Source organism: Aureococcus anophagefferens (assembly GCF_000186865.1).
Source record: "Aureococcus anophagefferens unplaced genomic scaffold AURANscaffold_20, whole genome shotgun sequence".
Classification (NCBI taxonomy): Eukaryota; class Pelagophyceae; order Pelagomonadales; family Pelagomonadaceae; genus Aureococcus; species Aureococcus anophagefferens.
In genome coordinates, this window is record NW_008705580.1 from 189,276 (window position 1) to 212,089 (window position 22,814).

General features: G+C 73.1%; 4 protein-coding genes across 4 annotated transcripts in view; 2 read left to right on the forward strand and 2 right to left on the reverse strand.

Annotated features, from left to right (window-relative positions):
- Nucleotides 1-6,146: 6,146 nt before the first annotated feature.
- AURANDRAFT_30471 (hypothetical protein) lies at nucleotides 6,147-7,333 on the reverse strand (the record flags this gene model as incomplete). Its single annotated transcript, XM_009041378.1, has 2 exons — nucleotides 6,147-6,576; nucleotides 6,657-7,333. The coding sequence occupies 2 exons, from the start codon at nucleotides 7,331-7,333 to the stop codon at nucleotides 6,147-6,149; spliced, it is 1,107 nt and encodes a 368-aa protein (XP_009039626.1).
- Nucleotides 7,334-12,489: 5,156 nt separating this feature from the next.
- AURANDRAFT_54465 (hypothetical protein) lies at nucleotides 12,490-14,379 on the forward strand (the record flags this gene model as incomplete). The annotated part of the gene is made up of 2 exons (XM_009041272.1): nucleotides 12,490-13,206; nucleotides 13,558-14,379. The coding sequence occupies 2 exons, from the start codon at nucleotides 12,490-12,492 to the stop codon at nucleotides 14,377-14,379; spliced, it is 1,539 nt and encodes a 512-aa protein (XP_009039520.1).
- Nucleotides 14,380-18,360: 3,981 nt separating this feature from the next.
- AURANDRAFT_30296 (hypothetical protein) lies at nucleotides 18,361-19,380 on the forward strand (the record flags this gene model as incomplete). The annotated part of the gene is made up of 1 exon (XM_009041273.1): nucleotides 18,361-19,380. One exon carries the CDS (start codon nucleotides 18,361-18,363, stop codon nucleotides 19,378-19,380), a length of 1,020 nt encoding a protein of 339 aa, XP_009039521.1.
- Nucleotides 19,381-22,249: 2,869 nt separating this feature from the next.
- The window catches only part of AURANDRAFT_66152 (hypothetical protein), a gene marked incomplete at both ends in the record, with an annotated part of 5,607 nt that continues 5,042 nt past the window's right edge, over nucleotides 22,250-22,814 (reverse strand). Inside the window, one exon of the mRNA XM_009041377.1 lies at nucleotides 22,250-22,750. Coding sequence (XP_009039625.1) covers nucleotides 22,250-22,750 — 501 coding nt within the window. The remainder of the gene's footprint in view (nucleotides 22,751-22,814) is intronic.

Sequence of the window (22,814 nt, forward strand, 5' to 3'; positions counted from 1 at the left end):
CTGCCCGCGGCGACGTAGGCGTCGGCGGCGTCGACGCCGGTAGCGGCGCCCGCGGCGAGGCGGTCCGCGCACGTGCGGCCCGCGCCCGTCTGTCTTTTCTCGTCGTGGCGGAAGGACGCGGCGAGCTGGGACAGGAACCGCGCGACGGGGTCCCGCGCTAATAGAAAAACCTTGGCTTTCGGCGCGACAACCCGCAGGAGCGGCGCGGCGACGGCGTCGCCGAGGTAGCCGGGGCAGCCCTCGGCCGTAACCCATTCGACGCCCGCGCACTTGGGGCCCGACGTCCGCGGGAACATGCGCTTGTAGGCGTATTCGAGCGCCGCCAGGGCCGTCGCGTTGTTTAGCGTCGCGTTGCTCCGGTCGCGCAGCGTGCAGACCTCCTTGCAGCTCACGGCGTCCGCGACCTGGGGGTGGCCGACGAGGTCGAAGAAGACCGCCGCGCTCCCGCTGGCCTCGGGGCTCACGTCGACGAACCCGGGCAGCTGCCCGGGGCTGCGCCGGGGCCAGCCGTCGGCGCCGGCGTCGCCGCAGGTGCGCCGGATGCGCCGCCCGAGCGTCGCCGCCTCGCACTGCTTCCCCAGGCGCCGCTCCTCGCGCGTCGACGGCGCGGCGACGTCGTGCGATGGGTGCGTCGACGGCGCGGCGACGTCGTGCGACTCGCGCGCCGACGCGGCGAGGGCGAGCACGCAGGCGAGCGCGACGCGAGCGAGCGGGGCTGCCATCGTCGGTTGATCGTAAGCGCTGTGCCAGCTTGAATCGGTGGTTGAACCGCCGACGGTGTACTCGTGCCCTTCCCATGAAGGGAGCTACCGGCATGTGGCTCGAGCCCACGACGCAAGAAGGACCACCCGGGCGCTTACGACTACGCGTGCGAGTCGATAAAGGACAGCTCCCAGAAGTCGTCGGGCGTGCCCTGCGGCGGCTGGTACGCGCGGTGGCGCGAGCACTCGGCCTGGAGCGCCGCGACGTCCTCGGGCCGGAGGCCGTCCTTGGTGGCGTCGATGAACGGCTGGCACTGCGCGCAGAAGTGGCCCGGGAGCTTGGCGCGGTCGCACTTCTTCCGGACGACCTCCTGGTACGCGAACGCGCCCGGCTGCGTGAGCGGCGGCCGTGCGGCGGGCGCCGGCGCCGCGACGGGCGGCGGGCCGCGGCGGGGCGCCGGCGGCTTCGCGGCGGCCTCCGGCTGCCTCGCGGCGGGCGCCGGCCGCCTCGCGGCGGGCGCCGCCGGCTTCGCGGCGGGCGCTCGCGGCCTCGCGGCGGCCGCCGGCTTCGCGGCGGCGGGCGCCGGCGGCCTCGCGGGCGCCGCGCGCTCGTCGTCGTCGTCGTCGGAGGCGCGCGACGACGTCGCGCTGCCGCCCGGCGTGGCCCGGCGCTTGTCCGAGCCCGGCGTCCGGCGCCGCCGCTCGCGCGGCGCGGCCCCGTCGTCGTCGCCGCCGCCGGCGGGCGCGCGCGCGCGCTTCGACGACGTCTTGGCGCGCGGCGCCGGCGCGAGCGGCGTGCGCTCGCGCGACCGCTCGCCGTCGCGAGGCCCCGTCACCTTGGCCGCCGCGCGCCGCGGCTCGCGCGGCGTCGCGCCGTAGCTCGCCGCCGTGACCGCGTCGTGGACGTCGTCGCGGAAGACGCGCTGCGCGAGCTTGAGCTTCGATTTCGTCTTTTTCAGTTCCTCCTTCAGGGTGCGGTTTTCTTCCTCGAGCGTGCTAATGCGCTCGTCGGAGGCTCGTTCCGCGTCCAGTTGGCGGCGCAGCGACGCGATCTCCGCCTCCGCGGTATCGAGGCGCCCGCGCCACGTCGCTTCGTTGCGCTCGAGCTGCGTGAGGATCGATTCCATGTTGGGTGGTTCACGGCGTGCTACGGCGCGCTGTCGCGCGGCGGCAACTGCGGCGCGCGCGTCGGCCCACCGATCGTTCCCTCGAGCTTGCCGCCGTTGCCGCCCGACAGGCTCCCGACGCGTCGGACACGTCATCGAGACGCCTCCGAGCGGCCCTCGACGGCCTGATGGAGTAGTGCGCATAGTATCTTAGCTTTCTGTCCGCGAACGCGACCGAATGGCGCTCACATAGCCGCGCCCCGGGCCCCGAACTCGGGCGGGAATTCGACGTCGACGACGATGCGCGCTTCCGGCGCCACGGCGGCGGTGCCGCGGCGCTGCCCCCGGCCCCGCTCGAGAAATCGTATGGTCTGCCGGAGGCGCGCGTTCTCCAGTTCGAGCTCCGTCATCCGAGCGTGATTCGGCAGTTGCAGAATGGTCGCGACGCCATCGGTGCCCGCTTCGGCGGCTACCTTCTTGAGTGTGTCCACTCGCAGCCTGAGATCAAGGGCCTGGAGCATGAGCGAGATCTCCTCCGCGTAGGCGAGGATATCTCCGTCAGTTGCGACGAGGATCTTTCTGGCCCGAATCAGGTGCTCGTTCACGGAGGACAAATCGCCGGGAAGCTTTCCCGCGGCCTTCGCCTTGGCGCTCTCGATGTGCCACGCGACCGCCGCGTCGTTTTCGATGACGCCGTCCTCGATCGCTTCGAGGATGAGCGACCGCGTCGACGCGCAATCGACGAGACGACTCCCCATCTCCTGGTTCGTCAGGGGCGACGTCGACTTCGACGAGAGCCAACGCTCGATGGCGTCGCGCTCGTAAACGCGGCCATCCGCCGCGACGACCGGGCGCACGCAGAGGCGAAGAGAGATCGGACAGGTGACCTGCGCCAGCCAGGCCCGGGCGAACTTTTCCGACGCCTCCAAGGAAATCTGCTTGCCCTCGAGCATGTGCGCGAGCTGCATCTCGCGGCCCGCGTATTTCGTCAGGAGCTTGTCGACGAACGCGACCTTTTCCTCCGGCGGCGAAGAGAGCGCGACGAGCTTCGCCCGGTAGGCGGCGGCGGGCGGGATCGGAGTCACCGGCGGCGGCGCGGCCGCGGGCGGGATCGGCGACATGACCGGCGCCGGCGGCGGCGGCGGCTCGCTCTCCTCGGCGCTCAATGTCGCGATCGACCGCGCAAAGCTGTCTTCCTCCGTCGATGGCGAGGAGCCCGGCATATCCGGGGCACGCTGCATGGAAGGGAGTACGCGTTAAAACGAGTCGCCTGAGCTAGTGCCGCGGCGGTCGAGCCCCTTATTTTGAGCACAGCTCTAGCGATTTTACCACAAGGCCTTGTGGGCGTGCACGATGCTCCGCCTCATCATCCTCGCCGCCGCGACGGCCTACCACGTCAAGGAGATGCACACGGAAAAGGTCGCCACCACCTACGAGCCCGACGAGGAGATCCCCTGCCCCTTTCAGCAAACCGATGACCCCAGCTGGTACCTCGCCCCCGCGAAGCCCGGCGCCCCCGGCCCGCGGGGCCGAAGAAAGACCTGCGCCTTCCTGGGCCAGAATCGGAAGACGCGCGCGCTCTGCGGCAACGCGGGCGCCGACGGCCGGCCCGGGAGCGCCGCGTGCCCAAACGCGTGCGACGCGTGTTGCGACGGGTCGCCGCTCTTCGGCGCCGCGCCCACGCCCGCGTGCAACGAGACGGCCGCGGAGCTCGCCGCGGCGCGCGCCGCCGCCGCGGCCCTCGGCGACTTCTGCGACGACCCGCCGCCGCGGCGCTTCGCGCGCCACGGCCGCACCGTCTGGCCCGGGCCGCGCGCGACGGCGCTCGCGTGTTTCGCCGTCCACCAGGAGGCGCCGCGCGGCGACCAGGCCGCGGCCTGCTGCACGGCGGACAACTGGAACCGGTCCAGACCCGTGGCCGCCTACCTGACGTACCCGCGGTCCCACGTCGAGGCCGCGTTCGCGCTCGCGGAGAACTCCGACCGCGACGTCGACGCGAGCTTCGTCGGGCGCCTCCACCGCCTGCCCGAGGAGAACCTGCCGAACCAGCGCATGAACAGGATCACCTGGGAGAACCGGCGCTGGGTCGTCGCCTTCGCGCGGACCTTTTTCACGGCCGCGTCGGTCTTCGTCGACACGACGGTGCAGGACCCGGCGGCCTACGAGAGGCTCGGGCCCTACGACGCGTCCGCGGGGGCGGCGGCGTCCTACCGGCCCACGTCGTCGACGCGCGACGGCATCGACGCGGGCGACGCGCACCGCTGCGCCAAGGCGTCCTGCGACGGCGCCTACTACGCGGCGCTCAGGGCAGGAAAAGAGTGCGAAATTCCCAACTTCAAAGGCTCCTAGCTCGGCCGTTTTCCACTCGTTTCGGCTGATTTTTGGACGAGCGATCATCTCTCGGAACGGTCTCGACGCGTGGATGCTTTTTCCGGAACGCGCGCGCGCGGAACACTCACGTTGAAGCGACGTTGGATCACCCTTTTGCTGCCCAGGCGGCGCTCGCGCGGTCGCGGTTCGCGCTCGCGCCCGCGGGCGACCGGCCCTACAGCTTCCGCTTCTTCGAGGCGATCCTCGCGGGCGCCGTGCCCGTCGTCTCCCACCCGGCGCACAGCGGCCGGAGCTACGCCGAGAACGCGCTCGGCTACAAGTACCTCCTCGCGTCCGAGTACGCCGCGCGGCGCGAAAGGTTCCCGGGGCCGCCGCCCTACTGCGCCGGCTGGGCGGCCCACAACCGGGCCATCTTCCTCGCGAAGCAGACGGCCATCGCCGACGCGGCGACGGTCGCGCCGGGCGCGGGCCGCTGCGCCGCGGAGGCGTTTTCGTAGCTCGCGCCGCCGCGTATGAATTTTGCCGGTGACGCAAGCTTCGATAGATGAGGCAACAGCTTACCGCCGCTTATTATACTTGCGCTTCTTGCGCTTCTTCGCGACGTCGGGCGCGAAGAGGAGGCTCTCGCTCGCGGCCGCGGCCGCGAGGAGCGCGTCGACGGCGCGCGCGTCGTCGACGGCCCGCGCGAGCGCCGCGAGCCACGCGCGGAGCTCCGCGCGGTCGTCGCCGAGCTGGCGCTCGTAGGCCGCCGCGTCCGGCGCGTCGCGCACGGCGTCGGCGAGGACGCCGAGCAGGAAGCGCTTCGCCTCCGGCGCGTCGTCGTGGGCGACGGGGCCGAAGTCGAGGTCGCCGAAGAGGACGCAGCAGACGTCGACGTGGAGCAGCACGGGGTTGTACTGGACCTCGCCGTCGTTCGCGTCGCCGCCGTGTCCCTCGGGGATGCCGACGGCGAAGGCGAACATGCGCGGCCGCGCCGTCCGCGGCCCCGCGTGGACCTCGTTCCCGCCGGCGACGAGCAGCGCGCCCGCGTCGACGTCCGTCGCGAGCGCCCGCGCGACGCGCTGGTAGAGCTTCCCGAAGCGGCGCAGGCCCTCGTCGAGCGTCGGCCCCAGGCTCCCGGCGAAGGCGCGCGTCCACCACGTCGCGGCGAGCGGCAGCGACGATCGCGCGCGCAGGACCGCGATAACCGCGGCCGGCGCGGCGCGGCCGTCCGCGCGCCAGCGCGCCGCGAGCGTCGCCGCGTCGTCCACGGCCGGCCCGTCCATCTCGTAGCAGACCGTCGACGGGCAGTCCGGGGTCATGTAGAGGCACAGCTGCAGGTTCGGATCCATGCCGTCGATGTGGCGCAGCTGGCCGGGCACGGGGCCGAACGCCATCACGAGCATGACGTTCCCCAGGCGCTCCGCGCGGCCGCAGCCGTCCAGCATGGCCCGGCGCAGCTTCGCCGCCGTCAGCGCCTCCCCGCGCCCCGCGGGCGACGCGCGGAACGCGCGCAGGAGCGCGGCGGCCGCGCCGCCGTCGCCGCCGTCGCCGCCGTCGTCGTCGGGCAGGACCGCGCGGTAGATGCGGTGCGCGTCGCTCCCGCCCTGCAGCTCGCCCACGGACCCGTCGTCCCGCTCCAGGTGCGCGTCCAGGATGCCGAGGCACAGCTCGCGCTCGCCCTCGAGCACGAACGCGGAGAACCGCTCGAGCGACGAAGCGAAGGCCTCCTCGCGCGCGCCCCGCGGCGCGACGATGTCGACGCCGAGCCGCTCGAGCGCGCCGAGGACGTCGCCGTCGCTGTCGTCGCGCGTCGCCGAGCTCGCGATACTGCTTTCGCTCGACGCGAGGCAGGCCATCTCGCTCTCTAGGACAGCGGACGGCGGCGGCTCCCTCAACACATCGTCGACGATCGCTGCTTGATGTTCAATTGTAACTTCAACATAACCCCTATGTCACAACGCATTCGTAGCTGGGTCGTCTTAACTGAGCCATTCCGCAACGAAGACGACCGTCTTCGTATCCGCCCTTACATGATCAGCGACGACCGGCGGGGCTTCGGCGGCGGCGGCGGTTTCCCCGGGTCGCCGTCGCCGACGCACGCGAGGATGGCCGCGCGGTCGACGACGTCGACGGGGTGGCGGAGCACGAGGTCGAAGAGGGGCGGCGGGATCTTCGGCGCGAGGCGCGCGGCGCCCGCGACGAGGCGCCGGCCGTCGAGCGGCGGGAGGTTCCGGGGCTGGAGCCGCGCCAAGGGGTCCGGGTCGAGGAGCAGCTCGTCGCGGAGCGACACGCAGAGCGCGGCGCAGAGCAGCACGCCGCTGTGGACGCCCAGCGCGAGGAGCGCGTCCCAGAGCACGACGACCTCGGCCAGCGGCGGCGCGCACGCGAAGAGCGACGCGAGCAAAGGAAACGCGAAGAGGTCCTCCAGCGGCCGCGCGCCGCGCCGCGACGCGGGGCTCGACTCGGCGCCCAGCAGCGCGGCGCCGTGGCTCGAGCCGCTGCTGACGCGCGGCGCCGCGTGCCGAGCCGCGGCGACGGCGGCGGCGGCGTGAGCCGCGCGTAGAGCTCCGGGTCGACGACCGCGAGGCACCGGTCCACGAGGCACGCGCCCGCCGCGGCGCCCCCGAGGTTCGGCGTGAAGTAGGTCGGCGCCTTGGCCGCGACGAGCGCCTCGAGGCACCAGAAGGCCTCGAGCTCGCTCGGCAGCGCGTGGAGCAGCACGCCCGCGATCGACGACCGGTTCGGCCCCGCCGTCGCCGCGGCGCCGGGCGAGCGCGGCGGCGGCGGCGGCGGCCGCGGCGCGCCGTCGGAGCTCGCGCTGCGCCGCCGCGTCGGCGCGCGGGCCGCGTCGGGGCCGCCGCGCCGCGCCTCGAGCTCGTGGCCGAGCGCGTTCAGCAGGCGCGCGAGCCGCGCCTCGTCGACGCGCGCGGCGCCGCCGGACCGGAACGTGCGCCGCGCGTCGGCCTCGATGGACTCGCCGGACCCGCAGGGGCCCCGCGCCACGAGCGCGCCGTAGCGCTTCGCGTCGCAGCGGCCCACGCCCAGCAGCAGCTTCCAGGCGACGGGGCGCGCGGCGCCGTCGAGGCCGTCGACGACGGCGGCCTTGCGCAGCGCGCGCAGCCGGTCGCACGCCGGCGCGTCGCTCCCGTGGAGCAGCACCTCCGTGGGACGGCGCTGGTGCGTCGAGGCGCGCCGATGAGCAATGCTCTCCATGATCTGCTGCTGCCACAAGGTCCAGCCCTACGCGACCGACGCCGGCGTTGCCGGCATCACGGGCTCTCCTACTCGGATCGGCGGCCCCGAGCGCCGCGCAGCGGCAGCACGCCGCATGGGGCTGCACAAGGTCCACCACGCCCAACCTCCTGGCGCGACGGCGCGATCTGGGGCGGCCTCCGCCGGCTCCGGCCGCCACATGGCTCGGCTCGCCAAGGTACCCCACGAACCCCCCTGGATAAGCGCCACAAGGTCCACGCCCGGGGGTCGAGTAAAATCGCCTTAGGAGCCGCGGACGCCGTCGCGGATGGCCCGCCGCAGGTCGTCGAGGAGCCGCGCGTCGTCGGCGTCGGGCGCCGCGCCGCGGCGGAGCGCGAGCGTGGGCTCGTGGAGCGCCCGCTTCGCGGCCCTGGCCGCGGCGCGCGCCTTGTCCGGCGGGAGGGCCGCGAGCTCGGCCGCGAGCGCCGCGTCGCCGATGCGCTGGAGCCGCCGGATGCCCGGCGCCGCGTCGAGGGCGGCGAAGGCGTCGGCGAGCTTGCCCACGGCGGGCTCGACGACGCCGTCGGAGACCGCCGCGGCCACTTCCATGCGCGCGTCCGCGAGGGCCGCGCCGGCGAGCGCGACGCCCCGGAGCTTGCCGATGGCGCGGCAGGACCGCGAGTCGCGCGCGGCCTTGCCCGCCTCGAGCGCGGTCCGGAGCAGGGCCGAGAGCCGCGGGCCGACGGGCGCCGCGTCGGCGCCGTCGCCGGGGCGCGTCGCGTCGTCGAAGGCCGCCTTGACCTGCTTGACGACGTGGGCCTGGTGGCTGTCGAAGGGGTCGAACTCGCACTTCTCCAGGCCCGCGAAGCACGCGACCTCGAAGACGTGGCGCGCCGCGGCCGCGCCCGTCGCGACGGCGAGGTGGGGGCGGACGTCGACGGCGCCGTAGCGCGGCGCGAAGGGCCGCGACCGCCGGAATTGGCTCGCGAGGCCGCCGACGTCCGCCGCGACGGCGTCGGCGACGTCGCCGCAGCCGTAGGCGTAGACGTCGAGCCGCGCGCACGTCGACAGCACGACGCACTCGCCGCCGTCGGCGCGGAGGCGCTGCGCGAGCGCGCGCTCGACGCCGTTGCAGCTCGACCCGGCGCCGTCGCCCATGGCGGCCTCCTTCCACTTCCAGCAGGCGACGTCGTCCACGGAGAGCTTCGCCGACAGGAGCTGCGACTCCGGCGGCCGCGCCAGCGACACGACCTGGAGCCTCGCGAGCGGGTCCAGCGCCGCGCCGGGCGCGAGCAGCAGCGCGAGGCAGGTGCGCATGCCCCGTCACCAAGCCGGGAGAGAAGTCGGGAGAGGCCAGTTTTGTCGTCAAGAAGATTTTTTAAGCGCCGATCTGTGTCGGGCAGCCTCGACCCGTCGTTCCTCCAGGCAGCTCGACGCGCCGTGCTCGTCGCACGTCGAACAAAGAAAGGAGCATGCCGCGCGCCGAGGGCAAGGACGACGACGGCGACGGCGGCAAGGAGGACGACGGCGACGGCATCCCCCAGGGCGCCGTGGACTTCATGGCCTACGGGCTGAGCGACGACTTCGAGTCGATCCGCCAGGCCTTCATCGCCGACAACTGCGCGGGCTTCGAGGACGCCGACGAGCTGCTGCGGTCCGGCGCGGGCTACCCCCTGGAGTGGAGCCGCGTCTACGACGACTACGTCGACATCTACGAGAAGGCGCTGGCGAAGTTCTGCGAGCAAAAGGGCATGGACGAGCGCGCGCTCCTGGAGGACCTCGAGGCGGTCGTGGGCAGGCAGGGCGCGGACGTGCTGCCGACGTTCCTGCAGAGCACGGAGATGGACTTCTTCGTCGCGAACATGCACGACGCGGCCGTGCTCGAGCGCGAGCGGCGCCGCGCGGCGGAGCGGGGCGCGGGCGACGACCCGGACGACCTCACGGGCGCCTACACGTGGATCCCGCCGGACAAGAAGGACCACGAGCACTTCCTCAAGATCGGCTGCACGCCCTGGACCATGCGCCAGGTCGTGCTCATGGCGCGGCGGAAGCAGCCCGTCGTCGTCACGCACGACGCGAACAGACACATCAAGTTCGGCTTCAAGATCCCCCTCATCGGGTCCACGTCGCTCGAGGCGGACCTCGACGGCGTGCGCCGGCCCTTCACCCACAACCGCTTCGCGAAGCCCTCCGGCAAGAAGGGCGGCGAGGCGCTCCTGAACATGACGGGCGACCAGCGCAAGGGCCGCGTGACGCTCAAGCTCGAGGACGGGCCCTGGGCGAAGCAGCGGCCGGGCTGCTACAAGCTCTACGAGTACCGCAAGCGGCCCGACGGCGGCCTCGAGTCCACCCTGACCTTCAACGACCCCGGCGGCGCCGTCCTCGCGCGCCTCGACATCGACTTCGAGCCCATGGCGAAGGGCAAGTAGCTTATCATCCGCCATCCTAGAGCTTGGGGAGCTTCTTCGGGTCGCCGCCCATCTGGAGGTAGAAGCCCACGGGGCCCGAGAAGCCCTTGCCGCCGGGGATCGCGGCGACGGTGAACTTCGTGATGACCTCGCCGGACTTGTCGAAGTAGGCCGTGATGGCCTCGGCGTCGTTCTGGAGCGCCTTGGGCGTCTTCTTGTTCGGCTTGACGGCGGGCACCTTGGGCAGCGGCGAGAAGGGCTTGCCCGTGTGCGTGCCCGTGACGACGGCCGTCCAGGTGACGGTGTTGCCCTTGCCCTTCTTGAAGTCGGCCTTGGGCGCCGTGTAGGACAGGTTCGGCACGCTGTCGAGGATGGCCTGCGTCAGGCCGAGGTACTCCTTCTTGCCGAGCTTGACCGCGCCGCCGTTGAACTCGATGCTCACGTCCGGAGAGAGGTGCGCGTCGTACCACGCCATGACGCCCGCCGCGGGAATCTTGCTGTCGAAGAGCTCCTTGACGAGCGCGACGTCCTTGAGCGGCTTGGGCTTGGCCGCCTTCGGCGCCTTGGCCGCCTTCTCCGCGGCCAGCGCCGGGGCCTCGCCGATGAAAGTGGCGAGGCCCGCCGCGCCGAAGCCACCGAGCGCGCGGCGGCTCACTGCCTGCTGCGAGACCTTTTGCAACGACAAGGCGTTGGCACCGATGGCAAGCGCAATAATGAGTTTCATCATATTTGCGATGGTCGCGTCGACGATGCAAGCTCGAGCAATCCACTTCTACGAAACTTCGGGGACTCGACGAGTCGATCCAAGGGGTAATAAATAGTATATCCCCTTGGTCGATCACAAGCGCTGGCGGCACCAAGTGCGGCACCCCAAACTTTTGAGCTCGACCGCCGCGGCGCCGTCCGGCCGACCGCCGGCTCGCGCCTCACCTCTCGCATCTGCCTCTAGCACCTGCCCACACACGAGGCCTCGCCAGGAAACACCCCCCTACACCCCCCGAAACAGCGACCCCCGGAAAAAAGCACCCTTTACATCGTCGCGAGGATCGCGTCGCGCTTCGCCTGCATCTCGTCCTCGCTGACGAGGCCCGCCTCGAAGATGGTCTTGAGCTCGACGAGGCGCTCCATGGGCGTCTTCTCCGGCGGCGGGAGGGCGCGGGCGTCGGCCGCGAGGGGGTTCGGGAGCGCCGGCGCGTCGGCCGGCGCCGCGTCGGCCGGCGTCGCGGGATCCGCGGGCGGCCGCGGCGGTCGCGGCGGCGCCGGGAGCTGGGGCCCCGCGTCGTCGCGGGCGAAGGCGGTCTGTATCTTCTCCGTGATGGCGTCGATGCAGTGCCAGTTGAGGATGCCGTAGCCCTTGCAGATGCGCGTCGCGGCGACGGCCGCGTCCGTGCCGCGTACCGCCGGGAAGACGCGGCGGACGCCGTCGATGTCGAGGTCGACCCAGGTCGTCGGCGCCTCGCGGCGCGGCGCGGGGAAGCGCCGCGGCAGGGCCCAGGTCGTCTCGTTGGTCGGGCGGTGGAAGTAGTAGTCCGCGCCGTAGTCGGCGTCGAAGTACTCCTCCCAGCCGGCGGCCGCGCCGTCGTCTTCCGGCGCCTCGGCCGTGTAGTCGTCGCCGTCGGGCGTCGACGTGGCGTAGGTGACGACGGCCCGGAGCGCGCAGGCGCTCTCGGGGATGATCGACTTCGTGTCCGGGTGCACGAGCCAGCCCCGTAGGGTCCGGAACGCGTCGCCGAGGCCGGAGAACGTGGGCTTCCGCGCCGCGTGGAAGAGGCTCCAGCAGGGCACGCCGCCCGTGGTCGCCAGGTCGTCCGTGGGCGCCGTCGAGAGCTCGAAGCAGACGTGGCCGGACCGGAAGAGCGCCTTGAAGCGGTCCGGCTCGTCCGTCTCGACGCCGTAGCCGACCTCGAAGGCCGGCGGCAGGTTCTGCAGCTCGCCGGGCTGGTCCAGCGTGAGCCGCGGGATGGCGATGTGCTCCGCGTCGCCCGGCGGCGGCGCGCCGCCGCCGTCCGCGGGCGCCGCGGGCTCGACGGCGTCCGCGGGCGCCTCCGCCGGGTCCGACACCGTGAAGCGCCGGAGGCCGCTCCAGGTCCGCGGCAGGGGCGACGCGCGGTGCCGGCTCCGCGGGTCGCTGAGCACGGCCTCGAGCTCGTGGGCGCCCGGGCCGACGTTGACGAAGAGCGGCGCGTACTCCATCTCGAAGATGGGCCAGCACGCGTAGGGCTTGCCGTCCAGGCGCGCGCAGACCTGGCAGCCGGCGAAGAGGTCCCCGAAGGCCTCGGGCTCGGGCGTGAAGACGTTGATGCCCACCTCGAACCAGTCCTGCGCCAGCGTCGACCCCTCCTCGGGGAACAAGATCTCCGCGCGCGCGTCGAGCGCCTCGAAGGTCGTCGTCGACGCGCCGGGCCCGCCGGGCTCCGGCGCCGCGCCGGAGCCGGCGTCCTCCGCGGCGATGGCCGCGAGGGCCGCGACGAGGACCGCGCGCCGCACCATGGGGCTGCCCCGCACAGCGTCGCGTCGAGAGGCCGGCAGCGGACGGCAAAGGTAAGCATCAAGTATCGTTGCAGAGCAGAGCAGATTCGCAAAATAATAAAGCAGCCCGACCACTCGAGCGAGAGGAGCCGGCGGCGGCGCCCGTTCCCGACCGGCCGAGCGCGAGTTTCGCGGCGTTTGCGCCCGTTCCCGGCCGGCGCCATGGGCCAGTTCATGTCCTTCGAGGGCCGCATGGCCAAGGAGAAGGAGCGCCTCAAGGGCCACGCCTACCAGAACGCCATGAAGGCGATCCGCAAGGCGGCGCTGCGGCCGCGGGGCGACGCGGACATGTCGCTCCCGCTGACGCACTACTACATCAACTCGTCGCACAACACCTACCTCAACGGCGACCAGCTCACGTCGAGCAGCTCGCCCGACGCCGTGAGCCGCGTGCTTCGTTTAGGCTGCCGCGTCGTCGAGCTCGACTGCTACGACGTGTCCGACTACAAGTACGCCAAGGGCAAGTTCGAGGCCACCGTCGTCGTCACGCACGGCGGCACGCTGACGTCCAAGTGCAAGTTCAAGCACATGATCGCGGCGATCCGCGACAACGCGTTCGTGACCACCGACTATCCCGTCATCGTCACGCTCGAGAACCACTGCAAGGAGGAGGGCCAGAAATTGATCGCCAAGATGCTCCACACGATCCTGGGGTCCAAGCTCTACGTGCCCGTCGACGGCGCCAAGGTCGGCCCGGAGCAGCTCCGGGGCCGCATCGTCATCCGCGACAAGCACAAGGAGGAGAAGGTCATCGAGGACGTCATCAACATGGACTCCCAGGACAACGACGACGACTACGAGACCATCAAGGCCCGCGGCGGCCACCTGAAGAACAAGCCCCAGGGCAAGGGCAAGGACAAGGCGAAGATGGGCTCCGCGAGCCCCCGCGTCGCGGCCGTGGACGCGTCCAAGACCCGCGGCGACCTCAAGAGCGCCATCGAGGAGAAGCTCAAGGCCGTGGACCAGGGCGACATGGGCTTCGTCCAGCCCGAGAAGATCGACTCGCTCTTCAAGCTCATCTACGTCCGCAACGTAAAAACGCACCACTTCCGCGACGTCAAGGACCCGCTGCCGTCGGCGACGGGCGCCGAGCCCTTCGTCGGGTCGTCGTCCTGGAGCGAGCGCAAGCACGCCAAGCTCGCGGGCCTGCGGTCCTCGAAGAAGAAGCGCGCGGGCTCCGGCGGCGGCCAGCGCAAGTCCGTCCTCGAGGCGTGCGGCCTCCAGGCCGCGGCCGCGAGCCCCGCCAAGGCGCCGGAGCACGACGACGGCGATCCGGACCACGACGACGCCGCCGTCGCGCTGCCCGAGGACGAGCACCAGGGCGCGCTCATGGCCTGGACGCAGACGTCGCTCGCGCGCATCTACCCGGCCGGCTTCCGCATCGAGTCGTCGAACTACGACCCGTCCGACGCCTGGGCGACGGGCTGCCAGGTCGTGGCGCTGAACATGCAGGTCAAGGGCGAGGACAACCCGCTCTGGACGAACCACGGCAAGTTCCTCGCGAACGGCGGCGCGGGCTACGTCCGGAAGCCGTCGTGGATGATGCGCAAGGACTTCACGTTCCTCAACACCTACTTCGAGGCGCTGCGGACCCAGTCCCTGCCGACGAAGGCCCACCTCAGTGTCCAGCTGACCTCGGCCGAGGGCTGGACGGAGGGCTGGGGCCTCGAGTCCGCGCCGGACGTCTACTGCATCGTCTCCGTCGCCGGCGGCCCGCCCCAGGACAAGCAGCACCACAAGTCCAAGACCATCGACAACTCCAAGAGCCCCGTCTGGAACGAGACGGCGACCTTCGACCTCGCCTGCCCGGAGCTCGCGGTCGTCACGCTCGAGTTCTGGGACGACGACGACCTCTCCGGCGACGACTACCTCGGCCACGTGTCCCTGCCCCTCTCCGAGGTCATCACGGGCGAGCAGCTCGTCATCCCCCTCCTCGGCAACGCCCTCACGCTCTGGAGCCTCGGCGGCCAGCCCACGGTCAAGGTCCGCTTCGACGTCTCCGGCGACCTCGGCGACGGCTCGAGGGACGCCGCGCCCGCGCGCGACGCGGCCCTCTCCGCCGACGACATCAAGCCCGCCATCTCCTACGACAACGCCAACCAGGTCTCCTGCGTCGACAACACGTGCTGAGGCGCCCGCGCCGGCCGCCGCTGTGAGCGCCACCCACGACCCTCGACGCGCCGATCGGGCGCCGGCGGCCGCCCCGACCCCCCCGCACCGCCCCGTGTAACCCTCACCCCCGCCCGCGCCTAGAAGGGCGACCAGGTCGGCGACGTGCCCGTGGCCGACGACGGCGCGGGCGCGGGCGCGTCGTCGTCCTTGGGGCCGCCCGGCGAGTGGCCGCCGTGGGAGAAGAAGCCGTGGGCGCCCGTGGCCTTGGCGACGGACTTGCGGATGTCGCGCATGACCGTCTTGGGCTTGTCGGCGAGGTGCTCCGCGGCGTGGACCGCGGACTCGGGCGCGGCGCGCGCGGCCGGCGCGGCGGCCGGCGCCCTGGACCGGAGGCCCGCGGCGACGCCCGAGAGGATCTGGCGCGCGCCGTCGACGATGGACACCTCCGCGAGCACGGGGCCCGCGAGGTCCTTGACGAGGTGCACCGCGAGCGTCAGGAGCGGGACGCCGTCCTCGTGGGGGCCGGCCTTGAGCTTGTCCCGGAGGTCGAGCTGCTGGATGTGGACGCCCCGGTGGCTGTGGTCGCTGCTGTGGCCCATGAACAGCGCCCGCAGGTAGAAGTTCACGTCGTTGACGACGAAGTGGCGCACGTCGAAGAGGAGCGGAAAGTCCGCCAACATGTGGGCGACCAGCTTCAGATTGCCGAGCTTCAGGTTCGTCTCGTCGCTGCCCTCCTGGAGCTGCTCCAGCGACGTGAGCCGCGACACGTGGTCGAAGTGCGACGGCGCGCGCTCGTCCGCGACCCAGGCGACCTCCAGGTCGAGCGTCGGCGGGTCCCGGGCGAGGAGGAAATCGCGGGAGCGCAGCGCCATGGCGCCTCGGACGCGCGCGCCCGTCTTGGACGCGTAGCGGCCCGGCGGGAGCAGCTCGGCGTGTTCGACGGCGCCGAAGACGTTCCGCGGCGCGACGACGAGCATCTTGAGGGTCACGACCCACTGGCCGACCATTCGCTTCCGCTCGTCCGCGACGACGACGCGGAGCACGGCCGACGGGTCCGCGCAGTGGAGCTCGAGGGCGGCGCCGTCGAAGGTCGCGGCGCCGTCGACGACGGCCGCCGTCGCCGTCGCCGCGGCCTCGCGCCGGATCGTGAACGTGGCCGTGACGTGGGTCGCCGCGCAGGTCGGCGGGAGCGCGAGCGCGAACGCGCGGACGCGGACCGTCGTCGGCATGGCCGCGCGCGCGCCGAGCGCGGACCGCACCTTGCCCTCGGCGAGGCCCCGCACGAAGTTGTTGACGTTGAACTCGCCGTGGGCCTCGCCGGCGTCGAAGGCCACGCAGGCGCCGTCGACGGAGAAGTGGTGGACGACGACCGTGCCGAGCCGCGGCGCGTCGCCGACGCGGAGCGCGTCGTGGACCGAGGGGAAGGGGCTCCAGGGCAGGACCGACACGCCGTGCGCGCTCACGTACTCGACGCCGAGCGAGACGCCGCCGGCGTCCTCGCCTTTTCGCGTCAACCGCCCGACGACGGCGTCGCACGTCTTGATCGCATCGGACAGCGGGAAGTCGACGCGCGCGACGCCGATGACGCGGTCCTTCGCGAGGGTCTCGTGGTCGAGCACGACCACGAAGCAGCGGCCCCCGTCGCCGAGCTTGGCGCGCAGCGCGTCGACGGGCACGGAGAGGGGCTGGAAGCGCGGGTTGAGGTCGCCGGCCCGGACCTCCGTCACCGCAACGCACGCGCACGCGTCGACGTGTTCCGGCGACAGGTCGTCGCCGCCGGCCGACGGCGGCGCGACGACGACCTTGCAGTAGGGGTTCGACCAGCCCTTGGCCGCGCTGAAGAAGTAGCCGTCGACGGCCGCGACGTGGTCGCAGGCGAGCGACAGGACGGCGTGCGTCGGCGTCTTCGGGTTCCGGGCCCGCGCGAGCTTCGCGCGGCGCGCGAGTTCGGCCGCGACGCGCGCGACGTCGACGCTGAGCTCGAGGCGCACGGCGTCCGCCGTCACGAAGCTCTCGTGGGAGAATTTCGCGCCGGCGTCGTGGCGGAGCTTGAAGTCGGCGACGGACGCGCGGACGAAGAGGTGGCGGTCGCCGGACCGGAGCTCTTTGTGGACCGAGAGCCCGACGCCGACCGCGCCCGCCTCGAAGCCCAGGCCCGGCGCCGCGAGCTTCAAGATCAAACCGAGGGCGGCGCCGAGCAGCGTGGGCCCCTCGAGCGCGAGCCAGGGCAGGCCCACGAGGGCCGCGAGGACCAGCGCCGCGGGAAGGCCCCACGCCGCCGCGAAAAGGCCGCAGGCCGCGGCGAGGCCGCACGCGAAGTTGCGCCGCCAGCTCGCGCCGCCGCAGCCCGCGCGCGCCGCGCGCTCGCGGGTCACCGTGACCCACAACGCGACCTCGCCGTTGGGCTGCTTGCCGTTGTACGCCAGCGGCAGCACGAGCCGCGTCCGCTCGCCGGGCAAGCTCAAACCCCGGTCGGCGACGCCGTTCTCGTGCGGGTCGCCGACGTCGCGCGTCGTGCGCTCGTAGACGGCGCAGCGCAGCGCCACGGCGTCGGTGCTCCGCGCCTCGACGCGCAGCGCCAGCGTCGCGCGCTGCTCCGCGATGGCGGCGGGCACGTCGACGAGAGTCTCGGGGTGGGCCTTCGCCGCGCGCGCGACGGTCCAGTCCGCGCCGAGCGTCGACGCGTTCTTCTCGACGCGCGCGCCGCGCAGCTCCGGGCCGGGCTTGCCGCCGTTGACGATGGCTCTCACTCCCACGCGCAGCGTCGAGGCGGCGTGCAGCACGTCCTGGAGGCTGTGGTGGATGGCGCAGCCGCGCACGCTCTCGACCTCGCACGCGACGCGCCACCACTCGAGCGGCGCCTCCTCCTCGGCGACGTCGACGGCGACGTCGGGCACCGTGCCGTAGGAACCCATGGCTTAACTGTTCGCTCCCACCATCCTTTGAAGGCTGCCCGCCGACTAGAGCCGACGAGGAAGCGGCATCGTGCGGCAGGAGAACTGCACGCGTTTGCGTTTCCCCGTGTTGAGGCAATCGATTCAATCGATTTGGCATCCCTAAGCTCGCGCCTCGGCCGTCGTCGGTGAATAGGCCGGAGCCCCCTGGCCGGCGTATCAAAGGGTATACTCGCGCACAGCCTCGTCGAATTCTGCACGTGTGATCCCACCCGCAATGGCAACGATGAACCTCGCGCACTTGGGCCTCCCCGGCGCGGCGATCCCGCCGGCGCCCGCGGCGCCCGCGGCGCCGCCCGCGCCCCTCGGCGCGCCCGCGGCGCCCGCGGCCCTCGGCGCGGCGCCGCCCGCGCCCGCGGCCCCGCCGAAGCCCGAGCCGCCGTACCTCTACGTCGAGAACAACATCACGTGCCCGCAGCTGCTCGCGCTGCTCCAGGGCGGCTGCGGCACCTTCGTCAAGGCGCGGAAGCAGCGCGAGAAGAAGCCCAAGGTCGACGAGCCCGAGCTCGAGGCGATGGCGGCGCCGGCCGAGGACCGCGGGGAGCTCCGCGCGGCGCGCGCGGACGGCGCGGCCTACGAGGCGCGCGCGAAGGCCGCCGACGGCCTGACGCGCGCCGACGCGAAGGAGCGGGACACATCGGCGACCGGCGGCGCGGCGCTCGCGGACATTCGGGAGCTCGGCACGCTCCGCGTCGCCAGGGGCGCCGTCGCGTCGTCGGGCGAGACGCTGGAGCCCATGACGGACTCGACGAAGCTCCTCCAGGACGGCGACGCGGCCGCGCTCTGGCGCCGCTACGACCAGGACGGCTACGTGCTCCTCCGGGGCGTCGTCGCCGTCGACGCCGTCGTCGCCGCGCGCAAGGCGTTCGTCGCGCCCCTCGTCGCCGAGGGCGGCGTCGTCGACGCGGCGCCCCTGCTCGACGACGTCGTCGCGCCGCCGCCGGAGGCCGTCGCCGCGAGCCTCGGCGCGGCGGACCCCGCGCGCGCGCGCGCCGCGGCGCTCGCCGACGAGCGCGCGGCGCCCAACGCCAAGGGCTACACGGTCATGGTCGACAGCGGCGACGCCATCCGGGGCCGCGACAAGCACCACGACGCGAGCCAGCAGGGCGACGCGAAGCGGCGGTGGCGCGACGCGTGCCTCTCGGCCGACGCGCGCGCGCCGTGCGAGGACGCGGGCCTCGAGGACGCGCTCCGGCTGCTCGCGCGGGGCCGCGCGCTCGTCGAGGCCGAGGAACCGGAGGAGTCCGAGGAGCCCGCGGCGAAGCGGTCGAGGCTCGGCGCGCACGCGCGCGCGTGCGGCGTCGACTTCACGGCCGAGGCCGCGTCGGAGCCCGACGCGGCGCCGGAGCCGCCGGCGGGCGGCTACCGCGTCGCGTTCTTCGACCCCAAGTTCACCTGGGTGCGCCTCAAGGCCCCCGGCGAGCAGACCGTGGAGCACGCGGACGTCTACCACTTTGAGCGCGAGACGGGCCTCTTCACCGGCGCCGTCGACGACGTCTCGCCCGCGCCGGAGGCGCCCGAGCCCGACGACGACGAGCCCTGCGCGGCCTGCGGCTCCGCCGACGACCCGGACCGGCTCCTGCTCTGCGACGAGTGCGACGCGGCGTACCACACGAGCTGCCTCGACCCGCCTCTCGATTCGTCGCCGCCGGGCGACTGGTTCTGCCCCAAGTGCGCCGTGCGCCCGGCCATGGGCACGGTCTGGCTCCCGCTCCAGGACGTGGACCACCGCAACGGCGGGCTCGTCGTCCTCCGGGGCAGCCACAAGGCGCTCGACTACGGCCCGGGCGCGTACCGCGACGCGCCGCTCCCGAAGACCTTCTTCAAGCGCGGCGGCTCGAAGCTCGACTGGCGCGCGGCGACCTTCGCGCCGGGCGACGTCGTCCTCTTCTCCGTCCACGCCATCCACGCGACGCCGAAGAACCGGACGAAGGCGTTCCGCGCGTCCATCGACACGCGCTTCCTCGTCGAGCCCGCGCCGGACCTCGCCGCGACCCGCCCGCGCAAGTGGGCGGCCTACGTCGCCAACGCGGTCCAGGACGACAAGGCGCGCCTCCTCGAGTAAGCGTTCCGTTACGAGCGGACGCGTACGACGCGTACAGCATCCAGGCACCGAACTGAAACTGACCTTGAGTCACGTCTTGAGTCGGGCTTCACTCACTCGGCCTTCAGCAATCGCTTGTGGCGAGAAGGCAGCGCTCCTAGCGTCCGGTGCAGCCGCGCGCGCGTCGCACCCGTCGCATCACACCGCGTCGCATCGATCGCTGCATCGCATCGCAGCGGAGCGCCGCTGCCGAACGCCCTCCGTCGAGCGCGCGCGCACCTCGCCGCGTCGAGGCCGCGCGCCGCGGCGCGTCGACGCCATGGCCGACGTCTTCAACGCCTACGTGAGCCCGGCGATCTACGGCGTCATCAACGCCATCCTCGCCGTGCCGGCGCTCTACGGCTACGCGGCGGTCATCTTCAGCGCGCCGGTCTACGGCCCCATACAAGGCCCGCTGAGCAAGGCCGTCGTCCTGAGCAGCGCGGTGCACCAGGTCGTCTTCGCGCTGCGGTCGACGCTGCCCTTCGCCATCGGCCAGGTGCAGGACGCGGGCCTCATCTTCCTGGGCAAGATGGCGACGATCGTCGCCGCGGAGCTGTCGGACGAGCCGCTCGAGGACGTCGTCGCGACGACGCTCGCGGGGCTCTGCGGCGGCACGGCGCTCCTGGGGCTCGTGCTCGTCGGCATCGGCCGCGCGCGGCTGACGTGGCTCGTGTCCTACCTGCCCATGCCCGTGCTCGGCGGCTACCTCGCGTTCATCGGCTTCTTCTGCGTCGAGGCGGGCGTCGCGCTGTGCATCGGCGACGTCGTCAACGGCCCGGGCACCTGGGGCCGCGTCGTCGACCCGCCGTTCCGCGTCGTGCTCTGCGCGCCGGGCATCGTCGGCGGCGTCTTCCTGTCCTGGGTCGCCGCGCGCGACCCGAGGGGCACGCGCCTGCCCGCGGCCATGGTGCTCCTGCCCGCGGTGTTCTACGTGGTTTTGGCAATACTACCAAACTACGACATCGAGGACGCGCGGGCCGACGGCTGGCTCTTCACGGACCCCCAGGGCGAGTCCGCGCGGACGTCCGTGCTGGACGTCGCGCGGCTCTACGATGTGGAGCGCGTGCACGTGCGGGCCCTGGCGAAGCTGGCGCCCGTCTGGGCGGCCATGGTCGTCGTCGTCGCGTTCAGCTCCTGCTTGGATGTGGCGGCCATCGAGATCGACCTGGGCAGCCCGCTGGACATGGACCGGGAGCTGACGACGGTCGGCGTGTCGAACGCCGTCGCGGGCTGCGCGGGCGGCTTCACGGGGTCCTACATCTTCTCCCAGACCATCTTCTCCTGCCGCGCGGGCTGCCGGAGCCGCCTCGTGGGCTGGACCGTCGTCGCCTGCGAGCTGGCCGTCGTCGCGTGCGAGACGGATTTGCTCGGCGCGCTGCCGCTCTACTTCTTCGCGGCGACGCTGACCTTCGTCGGCGTGGACCTGCTCAACGAGTGGCTCCTCGAGAGCCGCCACAAGTTCGCCCAGAAGTCGGAGTACGCGGCGCTTCTGTTTACGTTCGTCGCGATCCAGGCGCTCGGGTTGAACGCGGGCCTGGTCGCGGGCTGCGTCGCGGCGTCGGTGCACTTCATGTCGTCGGCCGTCGCGGCCGCGGCGCCGAAGCGCGTGAACAAGAGCTCGCTTGAGTCTTGCGGGACCCGCAGGAGAGCCGCAAGCTCAGCGCAATGAAGCACCGTTTGGTCGTCCTCGAGCTCGCGGGCACGGTCTGGTGGGGCACGGCGTCGAGCCTGCTGGCGAAGATCAAGCGGTCGCTCGGCGCCGTCGTCGACGACGGCGCGTCGCCGCCGGGCGAGCGGTCGAGTTTATTGCGGGAGGCCGCGCGGGGCCCGGCGGCGGCGCCGCCGGACCCGGAGGCCGCGCGGAGCTGGAACGTGATCCTGGACTGCCGCCGCGTCGACGGCCTCGACGCGTCGGCGTGCCGCGCGTGCTTCGTGCCGCTGGCGCGCCTCGCGGCGGCGCGCGGGTTCGGCGTCGCGGTGTCGGGGCTCCGCGAGGACCACGTGAAGCTGCTGGCGGCGCACGACGCGCTCGCGGGGCGCCACATCCGCGTCTTCCGATCTTTGGACGAGGCGCTGCGCTGGGCGGAGCAGCGCCAGCTCGTCGCGCCGACGCCGGACCTGAGCCTGCTGCGGAACGGCGGGCGCGAGCACTCGCCGCGGCCCAAGAAGCCGCGGACGCGGCCGCTCCAGCTGAGCCCGCGGCGGCCCGAGGACGGCGACAAGCAGTCGCCGGACCGCGACGTGAGCCGCCACTACACGTCGGCCTTCTCGCCGAACACGTCCTTCGACGCGGGCCTGGGGCGCCACGAGGCGTCGCGGTCGCTCGACGACGTCGCCGCGGGGCCGCCCCGGCGGCCCGCGCGCGGCACGCCGCGGAGCCTCGGCCGCCGCGCGGCCGCGTTCCTCGCGACGAAGATCCTGCGCGTCGACCAGGACGACGCCAACTTCCCCGCGACGGTGGACGCGCTGCGGGGCCTGGGCGAGGCGACGTTCGCGCCGCGCGCGGAGATCTTCGTCGCGGGCGACTTCCCCGACGACTTCTACTGCGTCGTCGACGGCCGCGTGGCCAACAACGCCTGCGAGACGGAGCTGGAGTCCGGCGAGCAGCTCGACGGCCGCCGCGAGGCCGCGGAGGTCTTCGGGCCGGGGGCCTTCGTGGGCTACGTGGACTGGGCCCTCCAGCGGCCGCGGCGCTTCAGCAGCCACGCCGTCGACAAGAAATGCACCGTCGCCGTCTTCGGCCGCCGCGCGCTCGACGCGATCCGCGCGTCCGCGCCCCAGGTCCACATCGACCTCCAGGCCGCGCTGCTCCGCACCGCGGCCACGGAGCTCGCGAATAGCACCTAACCTAGCCGTTAAAGATGCCGAAGCCGCGGCTCTCGAAGCCCGCGCGGTCGAATTCCGCCGCCTTCGGCGGCGGTGGTCGTTTCTCCGCGGCGGGCTCGGACTTCTTGTCCTTGCGCGGCTTCTGCGGCTTCGCCTTCGCGGGCCGGCCGAACGCCTCCGCGGGCGTGGGCGCGGGCGACGACGGCGCGGCCGCGGGCGCCGGGGGAGCGGCGGGCCGTCGCGGCGCGGCCGCGGGCGGCGCGGGTCTGTGTTTTTGGGGTTTCGGGCGGCCGAACGCCTCGGCGGGCGTCGGCGCGGCGGCCTCGGGCGCGGGCGCCGCGGGCGCCTTGGGGGCCGCCGGCGCGGGCGTCGCCTTGGGCGCCTTCGGCGCGGCGGGGCGCTTCTGCGTCTTCTGCTGCTTCGCGAAGGCCTCGGCGGGCGTCGGCGCCGGCGACGACGGCGCGGCCGCCGCGGGCGCAGGCGGCAGCGCTGCCACGCGTCGCAGCGCGGCGTCGGCCTCCGCCTCCGCGGGCGCGGGCGGCGGCGGCGGCGCGGGCTTGGCCGCGGGGGCCGGCGCCGGCGGCCGC